The 16,312-nt window shown below is 64.0% G+C and overlaps 1 protein-coding gene across 5 annotated transcripts; it reads left to right on the top strand.

Moving 5' to 3' along the window:
- The first annotated feature begins 296 nt into the window (after positions 1-296).
- SLC22A14 (solute carrier family 22 member 14) lies at positions 297-15,952 on the top strand. Of its 5 annotated transcripts, XM_070073023.1 has the most exons (13): positions 406-874; positions 4,542-4,672; positions 4,820-5,061; positions 7,717-8,214; positions 8,627-8,730; positions 8,815-8,969; positions 9,594-9,762; positions 11,544-11,662; positions 11,792-11,891; positions 12,842-13,056; positions 14,062-14,170; positions 14,947-15,147; positions 15,669-15,952. In XM_070073023.1, exons 4-13 carry the CDS (start codon positions 7,717-7,719, stop codon positions 15,871-15,873), a joined length of 1,875 nt encoding a protein of 624 aa, XP_069929124.1. In that variant the 5' UTR covers positions 406-874; positions 4,542-4,672; positions 4,820-5,061; the 3' UTR covers positions 15,874-15,952. The 5 variants fall into 5 exon arrangements, with proteins under 5 accessions (XP_069929123.1, XP_069929124.1, XP_069929126.1 ...); XM_070073022.1 differs by lacking the exons at positions 4,542-4,672; positions 4,820-5,061 and adding an exon at positions 297-395 and having other exon boundaries at positions 607-874; XM_070073025.1 differs by lacking the exon at positions 4,820-5,061.
- Positions 15,953-16,312: the final 360 nt, after the last annotated feature.

Here is a 16,312-nt window from a genome sequence, read left to right as displayed (position 1 = left end):
GATGGTCAGTGGTGTGTCAGCCCCAGGGCAGGGTCATCCCATCCCCTCCAGGGTCTGCCTTGGATGCGCCCTGTGCTGACCTGCCGCCCACCAACCGTGGCTGGAAACCTGATCCTGCAAGAAGGCAGAGGAGCGCTCCGAGACGGAGCGGAGGTGCGGGGCCAGGAGGTCTTGACGGACAGCCGGTAACCATGTGGTGTCTGGGGGGAGGGCAGGTGCTGCGGGTGGGGGAGTCTGCACAAGGCTCCGGGCTATGCCCCGTTGTACCCTGGGAATAGAATGCGCCCTTTGACCACCCCCAGCCCACCCTGAGGCTTCCGCACCCCATTGTGACGCCACCCCCCCCCCCCGGCCACCAAGGGAACCCACACATTCTGCCTCTGAGAGTCTGGCAGGTGGGCGCTGGCGTGGGCTTGGGGGCACACAAGGCAACCGGGGGGCAGGGGGCAGGGAGCAGACAGCGGACAGGAGGCTGTGAGGGGCTCCTGCTGCTCCCTGGGGCTGTCCGCAGTGGAGAGAGGGGGCCCTGCGGGGGGAGACGGCCATGCCTGGCTGTGGCCTCCCTGCGTCTGTCCCGAGGCCTCCTGTACCCACTCTCACCCCCAGGCTTGCTAGCGTGCACCCCACCCTGTCTTCCACGGCTTGCGTGTGGCTTAGGAGAACGCACGTTGGTTACCAGAGTGAGTGTCGGGGCTTCCCTGGCTGGTGGCGTCCCATCCTTGAAGCCAGCTACGGCCACCAGACTCCCTGCGACAGCAGCCTCTTCTCCTGACCCCGCCTCCTGCCACCCGGGAGAGGATAAGCCACCTCCTGGAGCGTTAGGTCATCCGCACCTTCTACGTCGGCTTTCGCGGGTTGGATTCCACACTCTGGGGTGAGTGGAAAGGGCGCCACCACGTGGGGCCCCCCAACCCCCCACGGAGTAAATCAGAAGTAGCGCTGAGTCGCTCCCAGCCTAGGGAGCGGCTTGGCCACTTGCAGCCGTGTGGGCATGCTGGCCTGCTGGCCAGGCTCTGGAAAGCAAGCCCAGATGGACGTGACCGCTTCTGCCCGCAGCTAAGCCGCTATGAGACTCAGTGGGGGGCCGGCGTGGGCCAGCCAGGGGAGAGGGGTCGCGTGCCTGGACTGCGGAGCTGGAGTCGCCGTGGGTGCAGACAGCAGCCCCTGGAGTGATGGGAGGGCAAGGGGTGCGCTCGGGTGCAGGCAGCCCACTCCTGCGTCCTGAGCGTCCTAGGGCTCGTTTCCTGCGTCGCGCGTGCAACAAGGGAACACTCAGCATGAGCTACGGGATCCACGCGGCTGTGGGAGACCGTGCCCCGTGGCTTTCCCGAGTGGGCCAGGAGCGCACGGGAGACCAGCCCTCTGCCAGCAGCAGGATCCTGATCCTTGTCACCTGCCTGCGTCTACAAACAGCTTCTCCCAGGAGCTTTTTCCACTTTAGGATTTTCTTGTTTTTTTTTTTTTTTTTTTTTTTTTATGGTTTATTTATTTATTTACTTATTTGAAAGACAGAATGAGAGACAGAGAGAGCAAGCGAGAGATCAGTCTTCCATCCCCTGGTTCACGTCCCAACTGGCTGTAAGAGCCAGGACTGGGCCAGGCCAAAGCCAGGATCTTGGAACTCCATCTGGGTCTCTCACGTGGGTGGCAGGGACCCAAGCACGGGGGCCGTCTGCCGCCTCCCCTCGCGCATTGGCGGGGAGCTGGATTGGAAGCAGAGCCGGCGTCGCAAGTTAACCCGCTGCACCGCAGCACCGGCCCCGAGTTTCATTTTTCATTACTCAGATTCTCAAGTTTAAAACTTTATGGTTAGAACAAAACAGCACAGGTTTTGTGCTCTGCTTCCCCACGAGTGTTCTTTTTGAAATTCGAGTCCTGGATCGGGTCGAAAGTCTCGTTTACACTATGAAGACTCTCCTGCGAGGGTTTCGGTTGCTGATCTGACGCCTCGCCGTCTCACCTGTCAAAGCGTGGCCTCCGTGCAGAGCAGCTTCTGGGCTTTCAGCCTCCTGGTCCACCCAGGCCGTCCCTAACGAGCACAGCTAAACCAGACGTTTGGAATTTCACAAGAGGGCAATGAGCCCTGCAACTGCTCGGCTCCTGCAGGTGCTTAGACCCTTTTCCTACCGTGGGCGGTGCAGGGTCATCCAGGTGAGCTTGTGAGGAGGGAGGAGTGGCCTGGGCCCCGACGAGAGTCGCACGGACTGCACGGATCATTCCGGCAAGAACGGTCCCTCTTGGTCATGAGCCTGTCTCTGCATTTCTCGTCTTAGCACCGTCCTGTCCATTTTATTTATTTATGTATGTATGTATGTATGTATGTATGTATTTTTTCACAGGCAGAGTTAGAGAGAGAGACAGAGAGAAAGGTCTTCCTTCCATTGGTTCACCCCCCAAATGCTGCAGCCGGCGCACTGCGCTGATCCGAAGCCAGGAGCCAGGTGCTTCTCCTGGTCTCCCATGGGGTGCAGGGCCCAAGCACTTGGGCCATCCTCCACTGCACTCCCTGGCCACAGCAGAGAGCTGGCCTGGAAGAGGGGCAACCGGGACAGAATCCGGCGCCCCAACCGGGACTAGAACCCGGTGTGCCGGCGCCGCAGGCAGAGGATTAGCCTAGTGAGCCGCAGCACCGGCCAGAATCGTCCTTTCTTAAGACTGAGTGAGGCCTCATTTTATCTGTTCATCCGTCAGTGGATGTCCAGAAGCTGTGTTCACTTTTTATTTGAAAGACGGCGGGGGGGACAGAGACAGAGATACAGAGAGAGAGAGAGAGAGAGAGAGGTCTTCCATCCTCTGGCTCACTCCCCAGAAGCCTGCAACAGCCAGGCTGGAGCCAGAAACTCCACGTGGGTCTCCCGCGTGGGAGGCAGGGGCCCAAGGACTTGGGCCATGACCTGCTGCCTCCAAGGTGTGCGTCAGCCGGGAGCTGCCAGGACTCCAAGCCAGGCATCTCCGACGTGGGATGCAGACGTCTCAAGAGGGCTGTGAGCTGCTGTGTAGACGCCGAGCCCACTGGGAAGGCGCGGGCTCCAGTGTGAAGTGGCAATTCTCCTTCTGGTCCTGGGAGCCGCCACACTGCTCCGCACGGCGCCTGCAGCCTCCGCAGGCAAACAGGCACCTGCCCGCGCCCTCGCCGACGCCGCTCCCTCGCTGTGAGGGTGCACCTGCCCGCGCCCTCGCCGACGCCGTTCTCCCTCGCTGTGAGCGGCACCTGCCCACGCCCTCGCCGACGCCGTTCTCCCTCGCTGTGAGCGGCACCTGCCCGCGCCCTCGCCGACGCCGTTCTCCCTCGCTGTGAGGGTGCACCTGCCCGCGCCCTCGCCGACGCCGTTCTCTCTCGCTGTGAGCGGCACCTGCCCGCGCCCTCGCCGACGCCGTTCTCTCTCGCTGTGAGCGGCACCCGCCCGCGCCCTCGCCGACGCCGTTCTCCCTCGCTGTGAGCGGCACCTGCCCGCGCCCTCGCCGACGCCGTTCTCCCTCGCTGTGAGGGTGCACCCGCCCGCGCCCTCGCCGACGCCGTTCTCTCTCGCTGTGAGCGGCACCTGCCCGCGCCCTCGCCGACCCTCTCTGTTGTGCTGTCGTTACAGCCACCTAGTGGGTGCCTTGCAGATGTTTTGTTCCTAATTTATATTTTATTACTAGAAATGGTATTTTTTTCAGTTTTGACTTGAAATACATTTTTTAAAGATTTATTTGTTTGAAAGGCAGAGTTACAGAGAGGCAGAAGCAGAGAGAGGTCTTCCATCCGCTGGTTCACTCCCCAGATGGCCACAATGGCTGGAGCTGTGCTGATTCGAAGCCAGGAGCCAGGAGCTTCCTCTGGGTCTCCCATGTGGGTGCAGGGCCCAAGCACTCGGGCCATCCTCCACTGCCCTCCCAGGCCACAGCAGAGAGCTGGATTGGAAGTGGAGCAGCCGGGACTAGAACCGGTGTCCATATGGGATGCCGGCACTGCAGGCAGCAGTTTACCTGCTTCGCCACAGCGCCAGCCCCTTGAAATATTTTTTAAAGATATATTTTATTTGGTAAAGCCACCACCTTCAGTGTCTGCATCCCATATGGGCACCGGTTCTAGTCCCAGCTGCTCCTCTTCCCATCCAGCCCTCTGCTGTGGCCTGGGAAGGCAGTGGAAGATGGCCCAAGTCCTTGGGCCCCTGCGCCCTCGTGGGAGACCTGGAGGAAGGTCCTGGATTCTGGCTTTCTCTCTCTCTCTGCCTCTGTTTCTCTGTAACTGTGCCTTTCACATAAATACATAAAATCTTTTTAAAAAAATGTTAGAAGGTCTGCAGAGATGATTCACCGTGGAGGACAGACAGGCGTCCAGCCAGCGTGTGCAGTGGCGCCCTCCTTTGTCGCTCAGGCCGCACCTTGAAGCCGGGCAGCGCGGCCCCGGGCAGCTGCGGCGAGCGTGCACGACTGTGGCGGTGCAGCAGGCACCCGGGGGCCGTCCGCTGTGAAACTCGCACACTGCACCATGTGCCTCAGCCCCCGCCCTCCTGGTGCTTACCCAGCGTCTCTGAGAACTTCCTGTCCACGTGCAGACCCGCGTGGGAGCGCCCGTGGCAGCCTTGCACACACTTGCCGAACGCCAGAAGCCACTGTGTCCACGGGTACAGCAGAGCGTCGTGCGGTGCCTTGGAAAAGCGCCAGGAAGCCGCAGGAGAGAACACAGGTGCCTCTTCAGTGCGTATGCGAAGTGGAAGGGGCCAGCCTGCGCCTCGTAGCTGTGGCTTTCTGGGGAAGGCGACGTGCGGTGGAACGATCAGCCGTGGCCAGAGGTCTGGGCGGGGACGAGGGCTGAGCGCGCCGGCTTCGCTAGGGCAGGGGAGCCGCTGCATGGTGTTCGGACGGTGGACCAGACCCGAGGCGCTTGCAGCACCGAGAGTGACCGTGATGTAAGGAATCATCGAGGAGACCGAGGGGTCCCAGGACGGAATGCAGACCACGACAAGCAAGTCTAACAGCTCTGCCGACGCATGAGATAGCGAGCCGCTGGTGACCGGCTGCTGCTGCAGTTGCGTGGCGGTCAGGAGACAGTCCTGCTCCTAGAAACGGCTTGAGGTCTGTCTTATTGCCTAGAACGTGGCAGCGTTTGCGAATGCTCCCAGTGGGCTTAGCATAGGTGCGCTCTTGAGTTGTTAGATGCAGAACTTCATAAATGACCTTTGGGTACGGCCGGCGCCGTGGCTCACTAGGCTAGTCCTCCACCTGCGGCGCCGGCACCCCGGGTTCTAGTCCCGGTCGGGGCGCCGGATTCTGTCCCGGTTGCCCTCTTCCAGTCCAGCTCCTTGCTGTGGCCCGGGAGTGCAGTGGAGGATGGCCCAAGTGCTTGGGCCCTGCACCCCATGGGAGACCAGGAGAAGCACCTGGCTCCTGTCTTCGGATCAGCACAGCGCTGGCCATAGCGGCCACTTTGGGGGGGGGGGGGTGAACCAACAGAGGGAAGACCTCTCTCTCTTTCTCTCACTGTCTAACTCTGCCTGTCAAAAAAAGTAAAATAAAAGTGAACGTTGGCTAAAACTTGTCCGCTGTGTTATTCAAGCAATCTGTACCTTTGCAAAGCTTTTGTCGGTGCGGCCTCCTGGAAGAGAGGTGCTGAGATTTCTCATCGTGAAGACAACAGGCGTGGCACCTGGGTGCGGTGTCGGCGTCCCGGGTTTGAGTCCGGCTTCCTGCCCGTGCACACCCGGGGAGGCGGCAGCTGAGGGCTCGGTGCCTGTGTCCTGCCACCCAGGAGGGAGCCAGGGACTGAATTCCCAACCCTGGCCCCAGCCTGGCCCAGCAGGGGCCCGTGGGTGGGAGCTTGGGCCCCTCCGCCTGGCCTGTCTCTCAAGTAGAATGCAGTTCCTGCGTTTCCACCCAGTGTCGTGGGCGCTGCTGTGCATCTGGGAGCGACGGGAGCTTTGCTGAGTGCTGGTCTCTGTCACAAAGGCCGCTTTGTCTCTGTTCATAGAGCCGCGCGTTCTTTTCCTTAGCGCCTGCCTGCTGCTGCCTCCCAGCTTCCTCCTCTCCACAGCCTCGTGCCGCAGGTCCCCACGTACGGGGCCCAGTGGTCATCAAGTCACGGCCTTTCGGGAGGGAAGGGAGCGCCAGGACTCACTACATGAACAGGATACGCTCTGGGCAGACGGCTCGTCCTGGCCGCCCCGTTTAGAGATGCTGCATCTGGGCCGGCGCCGCGGCTCACTAGGCTAATCCTCCACCTTGCGGCGCTGGCACACCGGGTTCTAGTCCTGGTCAGGGCGCCGGATTCTGTCCCGGTTGCCCCTCTTCCAGGCCAGTTCTCTGCTGTGGCCAGGGAGTGCAGTGGAGGATGGCCCAAGTGCTTGGGCCCTGCACCCCATGGGAGACCAGGAGAAGCACCTGGCTCCTGGCTTTGGATCAGCGCGATGCGCCGGCCACAGTGCACCGGCCGTAGCAGCCATTTGGGGGGTGAACCAACAGAAAAGGAAGACCTCTCTCTCTCTCTCTCTCTCTGTCTATAACTCTACCTGTCAAATAAATAAATAAATAAATAAAAGAAATGCCGCATCTATGTGGCCGCCTCCTCTGTCCATGAGAATCAACAGCGCGTGAGGCCTTGTTGCGCCAACCCTGTTGCCATGGCACCACAGCCCACTTTGCTTGACCTTGGCGGGGTGAGGTCGCATTTTCATTTTCCCCTGGGGTCTGTTTACTTTTCATCCACATTTTGACAGGACATCTAGCCCAGCTTTGTGTAGAAGTTGTTTGAGCTTCCTGTTAGTGTTTTTTTTTTTTTTTTAAAGATTTATTTATTTCTTTGAAAGGCAGAGAGAGAGAGAGAGAGAGAGAGAGAGAGTTCCATCTGCTGGTTCACTCCTCAAATGGCTGCAGCAGAGGGGCTGGGCCAGGATGAAGCCAGGAGCCAGGAGCTTCTCCCCGGTCTCCCCCGCGGGTGCAGGGGCTCAAGGGCTTGGCCCTCTTCCGCTGCTTTCCCAGGCCACAGCAGGGAGCTGGATCAGAAGTGGAGCAGCCGGGACTCGAACCAGTGCCCACAGGGGATGCTGGGCTGCAGGCGGAGGCTCAGCCTCCTGCACCACAGTGCCGGCCCCTTGTTTGTGCTTTTATCTCAACAGCAGCTTGTTGACACGTTTTCACTTTTAGAATCTTACTGTCTGTCTTCTGAAGATGCCTGCTTTGTCCTGATTCATCTTTAATTAGATTTAGTTATTTGAAAGGCAGAATTCGGGGGGGGGGGGGTCTTCCATCCAGTGGTTCACTCCCCAAATGTCCAAAACAGCGTGGCTGGGCCAGGCTGAAGCCAGGCGCCAGGAGCTCCACCTGGGTCTCCCACGGATGCAGGGCCAAGCGCCCGGGCCGTCTGCCGCTGCTTCTCGCAGGTGCATTAGCAGGGCGCTGCCCTGGGAGTGTGGCGGCCAGGACTCACATTGGGGCTGCAGCAGGTGGGAGCTTAGCGCGCGGTGCCGCCGGCAGCTCTGCCCCCATTCTTGCTGCGCGTTCCTTTTCGCACCCAAGAGCTCTGCTTCAGGCCCGGAGCCCCGTCATCACCAGGACCACAGGGACACCGCAGCCCGCTCATCGCACCGGGACCCGGGGGCGGTCCGGCCAGTGGGGGCAGGCGGCGGCAACCAAGGACCCGAGAGGCCCAGGAGGGGGCTGCGAGTGGCTCCCAGCCCGGGACCCCTGCCAGTGTGCAGCCTGGGAGGGACTGAGCCGCACCCTTTCTCTGAACAGATGGCGGGAGGAGAGGCCCCACCGCGCACCTCCAGGGCCGGGAGCCCGCCGGCGGCGCCCGCGCACCCACACGCGCGGCCTCTGGAGATGCTGCTGCGCAGACTCGGCACCACGGACGCCAAGCAGGAGGACAAGCTGGCCGGCGTCCTGAGCGCGGCCGGCACGTTTGGCACCTTCCAGCGGCGGCTGGTGGCCCTCACCTTCATCCCCAACATGCTCTCGGCCTTCTTCCTGTTTCTCGACCAGTACACGCTCACGGCACAGAAGCCCTACTGCAACACCAGCTGGATCCTGGCCGTGGGCCCCGACCTGTCGGAGGCCGAGCAGATGAACCTCACCCTGCCGCGGGCGCCCGACGGCAGCTTCCTGACGTGCCTCATGTACCTGCCCGTGCCCTGGGACCTGGCGTCCATCATCCAGTTCGGCCTCAACCAAACGGGCTCCTGCCAGAACGGGTGGATCTATCCTCATTCCAAGAAGAGGTCGCTGATTAATGAGGTGCGCCTCGCCCCCGCGCGGACCCAGAGCCAGGGCGGGGAGGGCGCCTGTGGGGGGCGGAGCCAAGGCACAACCCCAGGGAGAGTCCTGCGGCCCCCTGAGCTAGCCGGGTGCCGGCGTGCAGGTGGAGGGGGAGACAGGTGCAGGGCGGCAGAACCCACAGAAGGCAGGCGTGGGGGCACCCACCTAGTGTGCAAGCCCGGGGTCGGGGCTCAGCATCTGTGTGTGCAGGAGGGCGTCCTTGGGGACCCCGCCTTTGCTCCACGACCTCCCACGCATCCCTCCTTGGCCTGCTCCTCGTCCCCGTCTGCAGGCTTAGCTCCCAGGGTCGGGGCACAGGCAGAGGCAGGGCCCCCCCTCCCCACCGGGCCCACGAGCTGAGCCAGGGTCCTGGCCCGCGTCTGACCCGCAGTTTGACCTGGTCTGTGGCAAGGAGCCCAACAGGGACACGGTGAACACATTGGTGCTGGCGGGCCTCCTCATAGGTGCTCTTATCTTCGGCTTCTTAAGCGACAGGTGAACGCCCCAGACCCCCGGCCCGCCCACCCGCGGTGCACGCTCGGCTGTGGCTGAGCTGAGCCCGTCCGCACCGCGCCGCAGGCTGGGCCGCTACCCCATCATCCTGCTGTCCCTGCTGGGCTTCATCGTCTTCGGCTTCGGGACGGCTTTCGTGAGCAGCTTTTACCTCTACCTGTTCTTCCGCTTTGGCGTCTCGCAGGCCGTGGTGGGCTACGCCATCAGCAGCGTGGCGTTAGGTGAGGGCCCACGGGAGACCTGCAGCGGGCCATGGTGGGCTATGCCATCAGCAGCGTGGCGTTAGGTGAGGGCCCACGCGAGACCCGCAGCGGGCCGTGGTGGGCTATGCCATCAGCAGCGTGGCGTTAGGTGAGGGCCCACGGGAGACCCGCAGCGGGCCGTGGTGGGCTACGCCATCAGCAGCGTGGTGTTAGGTGAGGGCCCACGGGAGACCCGCAGCGGGGCGGCCCCGCCGGCAGGCAGAGGGACGTGCAGAGAGCCCGTGCCCAGACCGCCCTTCCACCCCCACCCCATCCCGGGGCTTCTGTGGCTCCTGCCCCCGAGAAAGGCCGGGCAAGCCGCCCGCTGACCACGCCCGTCCCTCAGCGTCTCAGGCCCACACAGCAGTGATGCGGCACCTGCTGAGGGTGTCCGGCACTGGGTGCTCCACCCGTCTTCCTCTACACTTGCTTGCATGGGGGGTGGGAGGTGGCACCAGGAGGCGGAGGTACACACGGGGCACAGGGACTCCCAGAGGCAGGCTCTCATCCCAGTGCAGGCCCCATGTGTCTCAGAAGCTGGGTCCGGGCAGCCCTGGGCACCCCGCGCTGACGGTGGCTCTGTTCTCTCGGCCCTCTGCACAGCCACCGAGTGGCTGGTGGGTGAGCACCGGGCCCACGCCGTTGTCCTGGAGCACTGCTTTTTCGCGGTGGGGTTCATGTTCCTGACGGGGCTGGCGCACAGCACCCGCCACTGGCGGCTGCTGTTCCTGATGGGTGGAGTGCCCATGTTCCCCCTCATCTCCTCCTTCTGGTGAGTGAGGGCGTGGGGGCAGGCGGGGCTTGAGGCCGGCAGGACCTGGGAGAGCATTCGCCCCACCCCCACCCCCACCCCCGCCCCCGAGATGTCGGCGAGCTGGTCAGAAAGCCAAGAGGACGGTGTGGCAAGGCAAGGGCCAAGGACGAGGGAGTGGCCACAGGCTGGGTGGCCTTGGTGGCCCTCCGTGGAGTGGCAGGAGCCGAAGACCTAGAGACGGGCAAGAGGAGGCTTTTCTGGGGAGGGGGGGAGGGGTGATGCATGTGGGCAGCCAGGACACAGCTGGGAAGGGCGCCTGGTTTTGAAAAAGATTTATTCATTTGCAAGGCAGAATTAGAGAAAAGGGGGGGGGAGAGAGAGAGAGAGGGAGAGAGAGGGAGAGGATGGGGAGAGGAGAGAGAGAGAGAGGAGGGAGAGAGGAGAGAGAGGAGTAGGAGAGGAGAGAGAGAGCGGAGGGGGGAGGAGAGAGAGGGGAGGGGGAGAGGAGAGAGAGAGAGGAGGGGGAGAGGAGAGAGAGAGAGGAGGGGGAGAGGAGAGAGAGAGAGGAGGGGGAGAGGAGAGAGAGAGAGGAGGGGGAGAGGAGAGAGAGAGGAGGGGGAGAGGAGAGAGAGAGAGGAGGGGGAGAGGAGAGAGAGAGGAGGGGGAGAGGAGAGAGAGAGGAGGGGGAGAGGAGAGAGAGAGAGGAGGGGGAGAGGAGAGAGAGGAGGGGGAGAGGAGAGAGAGAGGGGAGGGGGAGAGGAGAGAGAGGAGGGGGAGAGGAGAGAGAGAGAGAAGGGGGGAGAGGAGAGAGAGAGGAGGGGGAGAGGAGAGAGAGAGGGGAGGGGGGAGGAGAGAGGGGAGGGGGAGAGGAGAGAGAGGAGGGGGAGAGGAGAGAGAGAGGGAGGGGGGAGGAGAGAGAGAGGGAGGGGGGAGGAGAGAGAGAGAGAGAGAGAGAGAGAGAGAGAGAGAGAGAGAGCGAGAGAGAATACGTGTTCTTCCATCTGCTGGGTCTTCCCCCAGATGGCCACAGCAGCCAAGGCCGGGCGGGGCAGGGCCGGGCGGGAGCCGGGAGCCGGGAGCTGGAGCCGGAGCCGGAGCCTCTTCCGGGTCTCCCACACGCGTGCGTTGGGCCGTCCTCCGCTGCTTTCTCAGGAGCAGTAGCTGGATCGGAAGTGGATCAGCCGGGACTTGAACAGCGCCCACGTGGGATGCTGGCGTCACCGCTGGGGGCTTTCCCGCTGCGCCACAGCGCCGGCCCCTCTGGTTGTCTTCAGGCGCGTCTCAGCCTTACGTGGGAAGGGGCTGACGGCTGGACTGCGCAGCGGGGGGAACGCAGAGGTCTTCGGTGGTGTGAGTGTGTTTCCTGCAACCAGCCACCGAGCCCAGGAGTGGGGGCAGAGCTGGAGCACTGTGGTTCTGTAGCTGCCTCACGGCCCAGGTTGCACCAGCTCCGTCCATGACTCAGTCCCCGAGGCTGGGAAGGAGATGGTAAAAATCCTCCGATGCCGCGTGCTGAGCCGGGGCAGCCAGCGCTCTGAGGACCCGGGACAACGCAGGGCAAAGCACGGGTGGTGGCTGGTGAGAGGGGGCACCAGTGTGGCCCGGGTCTCCGCCCCTCCCCGCGCCAGGCTGGCGGGAGACACCCGGGCTCTGCGCAGGGGGCTTGGGTGGGGGTGGCACAGAGGATGGGGCGAGGGGAAGGGGGTGCGCTCTCGGAGCTGACCGAGGGCAGCCTTCGAGCCCGGCATGGACGCCGCCCGCGGCTGGCGCGAGGCCACGAGCACGGGTGGTCCCCGCAGGGTCCTGCCCGAGTCCCCTCGCTGGCTGATGGTGAAGGGGAAGGTGAAGCAGGCCAAGCAGGTGCTGTGCTACGCGGCCGCCGTGAACCACAAGGCCGTCCCCTTCAGCCTGCTGGAGGTGAGCGGCCGCCCGCGCGTGCCTCCCGCCCCATGCTTCCAGGGCGCCCGGGGCGGAGGGAGGGCGGCCCCGGGGGTGGGTGGGAGCAAGCTGGGGTCCCGCCCGCCCCGCCCAGGCCTGCTCCTCCTGCAGCAGCAGCTGCTCGGAAAGAAGGCGGCGAAGGTGTCGGTGCTGGACTTCTACAGCAACAGGCACCTCTGCAAGATGACCCTGGTCATCAGCTGTGTGTGGTGAGCCCGCGTGCGCGTGTGTGTGCGTGTGTCCTCTGTCGTCACGCCGGCTCCACCTGTGTGTGTGGTGAGCCCCGCCGGGCCGCGGCAGGCCTGTGTGCGTGTGTGTGTGTGCACGCGTGTCCTCTGTCGTCACACCGGCGTCCACCTGTGTGTGTGTGTGTCTCTCTCTCCTCTGTCTTCACACCAGCGTCCACGTGTGTGTGTGTGTGTGTGTGCATGTATCCTCTGTCATCACACCAGCTCCACCTATGTGTGTGTGTGCATGTCCGTGTGTCTTCTGTCATCACGCCAGCTCCACCTGTGTGTGTGGTGAGCCCCGCCGGGCTGCGGCAGGCCCGTGTGCGTGTGTGTGCGTGTGTGTGTGTCCTCTGTTATCACGCCGGCTCCACCTGTGTGTGTGGTGAGCCATGCTGGGCCGCAGCAGGCCCCGTGTGTGTGTGTGTGTGTGTGTGCGTGTGTGTGTTTGTCCTCTGTCTTCATGCCAGCGTCCACCTGTGTGTGTGTGTGTGTGTGTCTCTCTCTCTCTCCTCTGTCTTCACGCCGGCTCCACCTGTGTGTGTGTGTGTCTCTCTCTCTCTGTCTTCAACCGGCGTCCACCTCTGTGTGTGTGTGTCTCTCTCTGTCTTCACGCTGGCGTCCACCTGTGTGTGCGTGTGCGTGTGTGTGTGCGTGTGCGTGTGTGTCTCTGCCTTCACGCCGGCTCCACCTGTGTGTGTGTGTGTGTGTGTGTGTCTCTCTCTCTCCTGTCTTCACGCTGGCGTCCACCTGTGTGCATGTGCGTGTGCGTGTGTGTGTGCGTGTGCGTCTCTCTGTCTTCACGCCGGCGTCCACCTCTGTGTGTGTGTGTGTGTGTGTCTCTGTCTTCACGCTGGCGTCCACCTGTGTGTGTGCGTGTGCGTCTCTGCCTTCACGCCGGCTCCACCTGTGTGTGTCTCCGGCCGCTCCAGGTTCACCATCGCCTACAGCTACTTCACGCTGAGCCTGAAGCTGAGAGACTTCGGCGCGAGCCTCTACCTGCGGCAGGTGGTGCCCGCCGTCATGGAGCTGCCGGCCCGGCTCAGCTGCATCTTCCTCCTGGAGCAGCTCGGCAGGAAGTGGAGCCTGGCCCTGAGTCTGCTCCAGGCCAGCATCTTGTCCTTGCTGCTCATCGTCCTGCCCCAAGGTACAGCACCCCTTCCCTGACGGGCACCCGGGCCCCGCTCCTGCAAACCCTGGCCGGTCCGCGAGACACCCACGGGGTGGCTGCACCCCTGGCCCAGGGAGGGCGAGCGAGCGGGGAGCTGTCCCTGCCCGGGGCCGCTGTCTTCCCGATTCCCCGGCTCAGTGACAGATGCAGGGGTGCCAGGTGGACGGACGGCAGCTGCCCGCTGCCCCGGGAGTGTCTGATGGGGCCCGTGCCTCGACGGGGACAGCCTGCCCGATGGGGCGCGTGGCCGCACGTGGTCGTGTCCGCTCCGCTGCCGAGCTCCGGGACAGGCGGCAGGGGAGGACTGTGGCACAGTGCCCCCCGAGATGTGGCCGCGTCCACTCACTTCCCACCGGAGGCCCGGGGGCTCCCACGGGCACTCTGCCTCTCCCGAATGTCCGCAGTGCCAACTGCGGGCACACAGGTGTCAGGTGTCTACTGCTTTGTAGTGTTTAAAAGTAGGCCCGTACTGAGCCAAGCAGAACTGCGCAAAACCCCGCGATACGCGGGAGAAACAGGACCAGGACTCCCAAAGCTAGAACTCAGAGCGAGGCCAGGCAGCTGCCCACCTCGGGCAGGAGGCACGCAGGGCTCGCCAAGGCTGGCCTCCCGCCGCTCAGAGGGAGCCATCCTGGGATGTCCGGCGCAGTCCCAGCCATTCCTGTCCCAGACCCCAGGCCTCCTGCCCTGACCCTGCTTGCAGGGCCCGAGCTGGGATCCTGCTCCAGGAGGCGGCCTGGTGTGGCGGGGAGGCTGCAGCTGGACAGACGCGGGGGTGGGCCCAGCTGCGGGGCTCCAGTGGAGGGACGGAGGGGCTGCCACAGCGGGGGGGGGGGGGGCTGAGAGGGAGGGGCTGAGAGGGAGGGGCTGCCGCGGGGGGGGGGCTGAGATGAAGGGGCTGCCACAGCGGGGGGGGGCTGAGAGGGAGGGGCTGCCACAGCGGGGGTGGGGCTGAGACTAGGGGCTGCGCTGTCCTGGCAGAGCTCAAGTCCCTGATGGTGTTGGTCATCATGCTTGGAGAGTTCAGCCTGGCCGCCACCGTCACCGTGTTCTTCATCTACACCGCCGAGCTCCTCCCCACTGTGCTCAGGTATGAGCGCTGGCAGGGACCAGATCCCCGCCTCCCCTGGGGACCCCAGACCCCCGCCTCCCCGGGGACCCCAGACCCCGCCTCCCCTGGGGACGGGCCCTGTGCTGAGTCCTTGAACCTCAGCCCTCCCTGCCAGCACCCTCTTAGCCCCTGCTCAAGGTCAGACTCAGCCCCTCCAAGGTTCCAACCGTGACCGATGCCCAGCCAAGGAGGCCCCCCGGTTGCTACCTGGGCAGGAAGTGCCTGGCTGAGGACAGCCTTGTCTGGGTGGGCAGAGCCAGACTCCCGGGACAGCAGGCAGGGCAGGCAGCCGCCCCCTGCTGCTCCAAAGCAGCGTATGTGTACTGCAGTCTCTTCTCAGTTAGGGTGAGCTTTTCCTCCCATGATCCAACAGGTGTCTGCAGGCAGGTGATCTGCATTTCTGGGCAGAGCTGGGGAGCCTGCACAACCCTACTTTGTTTTCACTTATTTCCCTTTTATCTGAGAGAGGGAGATCTTTCATTAGCGAACCAAAGGCCTCAACAGTTAGGGCTGGAGCCGGGAACTCCCCTGTGGGTGGCGTGAGCCATCGCCTGCTCCCCCCAGGGTGTGCGTTAGCAGGAAGTGGAGGAGCTGTCGCGTGCCCAGGCGGCGATGTAGCCACGTGCACGATGCCCACCCCACCCCCACCTCCGCTGCACCCACTCAGCACCAGGGGACTACAGTCTCCAGCGAGGTGGGACGGGCCAGAGACTGCAGTGCCCGGCCTCCGGGTGAGCTCGGCCCTCCCCTTACAGGGCGACCGGCCTGGGGCTGGTGTCTCTGGCCTCCACGGCCGGGGCCATCTTGTCCTTGACCATCACGAGCCGGGTGCCTCCCATCCTGCCCGCCTTCCTCTGCTCCCTCGCGTGCGCCCTGGCCTTGTGCTTCACCTCCTTGCTGCCGGAGACGCAGGGTCAGCCCCTCTGTGACAGCCTGGAGCACTTCCTGCAGACCAGGTGCGCGGGCTGGGGACCCAGGGGCTGCCCCGTGTCCTCCCCAGGTCCTCCACGGGGTGGCAGGGGCAAACAGTCGCTGCCACTGGACCCACTGTGGAGTGTATAGGGCCCACGGGAACCCAGGCAGGGAGGGACTCTAGTTTGGGGAGTCAGAGCAATGGTCATGGCGAAGGGGACATTTGAGAAAGGCTTTGAAGGATGGATAGGAGCTTGCATCATTGCAGAGCAGGGAGAACAGGCCACAGGGTGGGAGACCCGTCTCTCTCTGTGCGTCCACTTCCTAGCATGTGCCCAGGGAAGTTCCGGAAGCTCCCAAGATGGAATGGGTACATTGTAGCTACAGCGCCTCGGGTGTTTGCCCTGGTCAGGCCCTGTTCCGAGGGTCCGGTGAGGGTTGGTTTCTCAAGGATTAAACCCACACCCGCAGCCGGCCGGGCCCTGGTGCAGGGCGGGTGCTCCAGCAGTGCCCGGGGGAGGGGCTGGCCGGGGCTGGGCAGTGGCGCAGGAGCCTGCTCCCCCAGCGCCCCGAAGGACGTGGCTCAGGACGCCGGCAGCAGAGCGAGGCAGAAGAGCCAGGACACGCTGCCCTCGGAGGACACGGCGTCCGAGGACGTGTCGGAGGAAGCGGCCAAGAACGCGCTGTTCAACGCCCAGATGCTGAAACTGGACCCCTCCCTGCTCACCAGCTCGGACTCCGAGGTGTCCCAAGGCAGGCCAGCCTTGTGAGCGCCCGGTGCCCGGCAGGGCCGGTGGGCTTCTGGGGTCACCCAATAAAGCTGCCGTTGGTGCAGCGATGTCTCCGTCACGGCCGGCTGTGTCCGCGACGTCTCTCCTCAGGGACAGCGCGTGGCTCTGGGCGGGGGCTGGGAGGCCGCGTCCAGCCGAGCAGCCAAGGCCAGCCTTGCTGCCAGACCCCAGCCCGGGCACCTGGGGCGTGGTGGGTCCCAGCCGCAGCACGGGCTTTGGACGGCTGTGGAAGGCCAAGGAGTGAGGAGAGTGTCTCTCGTGAGTGTGGCCCTGGCCATGACCCACGTCAGGCTCGTGCCCGGGGCGCCTTCCCCGATGACCCCAGCCCAGCTGCTCTCCAGCCCCGAGCATCAGTCCCCCATCCCCATCACCGAGCCCGCTGCCCTGGGGAGGCTCGGGGCGCTCACAGCGGAGAGGA

This window comes from Oryctolagus cuniculus, chromosome 4 (assembly GCF_964237555.1).
Source record: "Oryctolagus cuniculus chromosome 4, mOryCun1.1, whole genome shotgun sequence".
Lineage (NCBI taxonomy): Eukaryota > Metazoa > Chordata > Mammalia > Lagomorpha > Leporidae > Oryctolagus > Oryctolagus cuniculus.
Note: the sequence above shows the minus strand (reverse complement) of the source record. Positions and strands in the feature narration are given on the sequence as shown.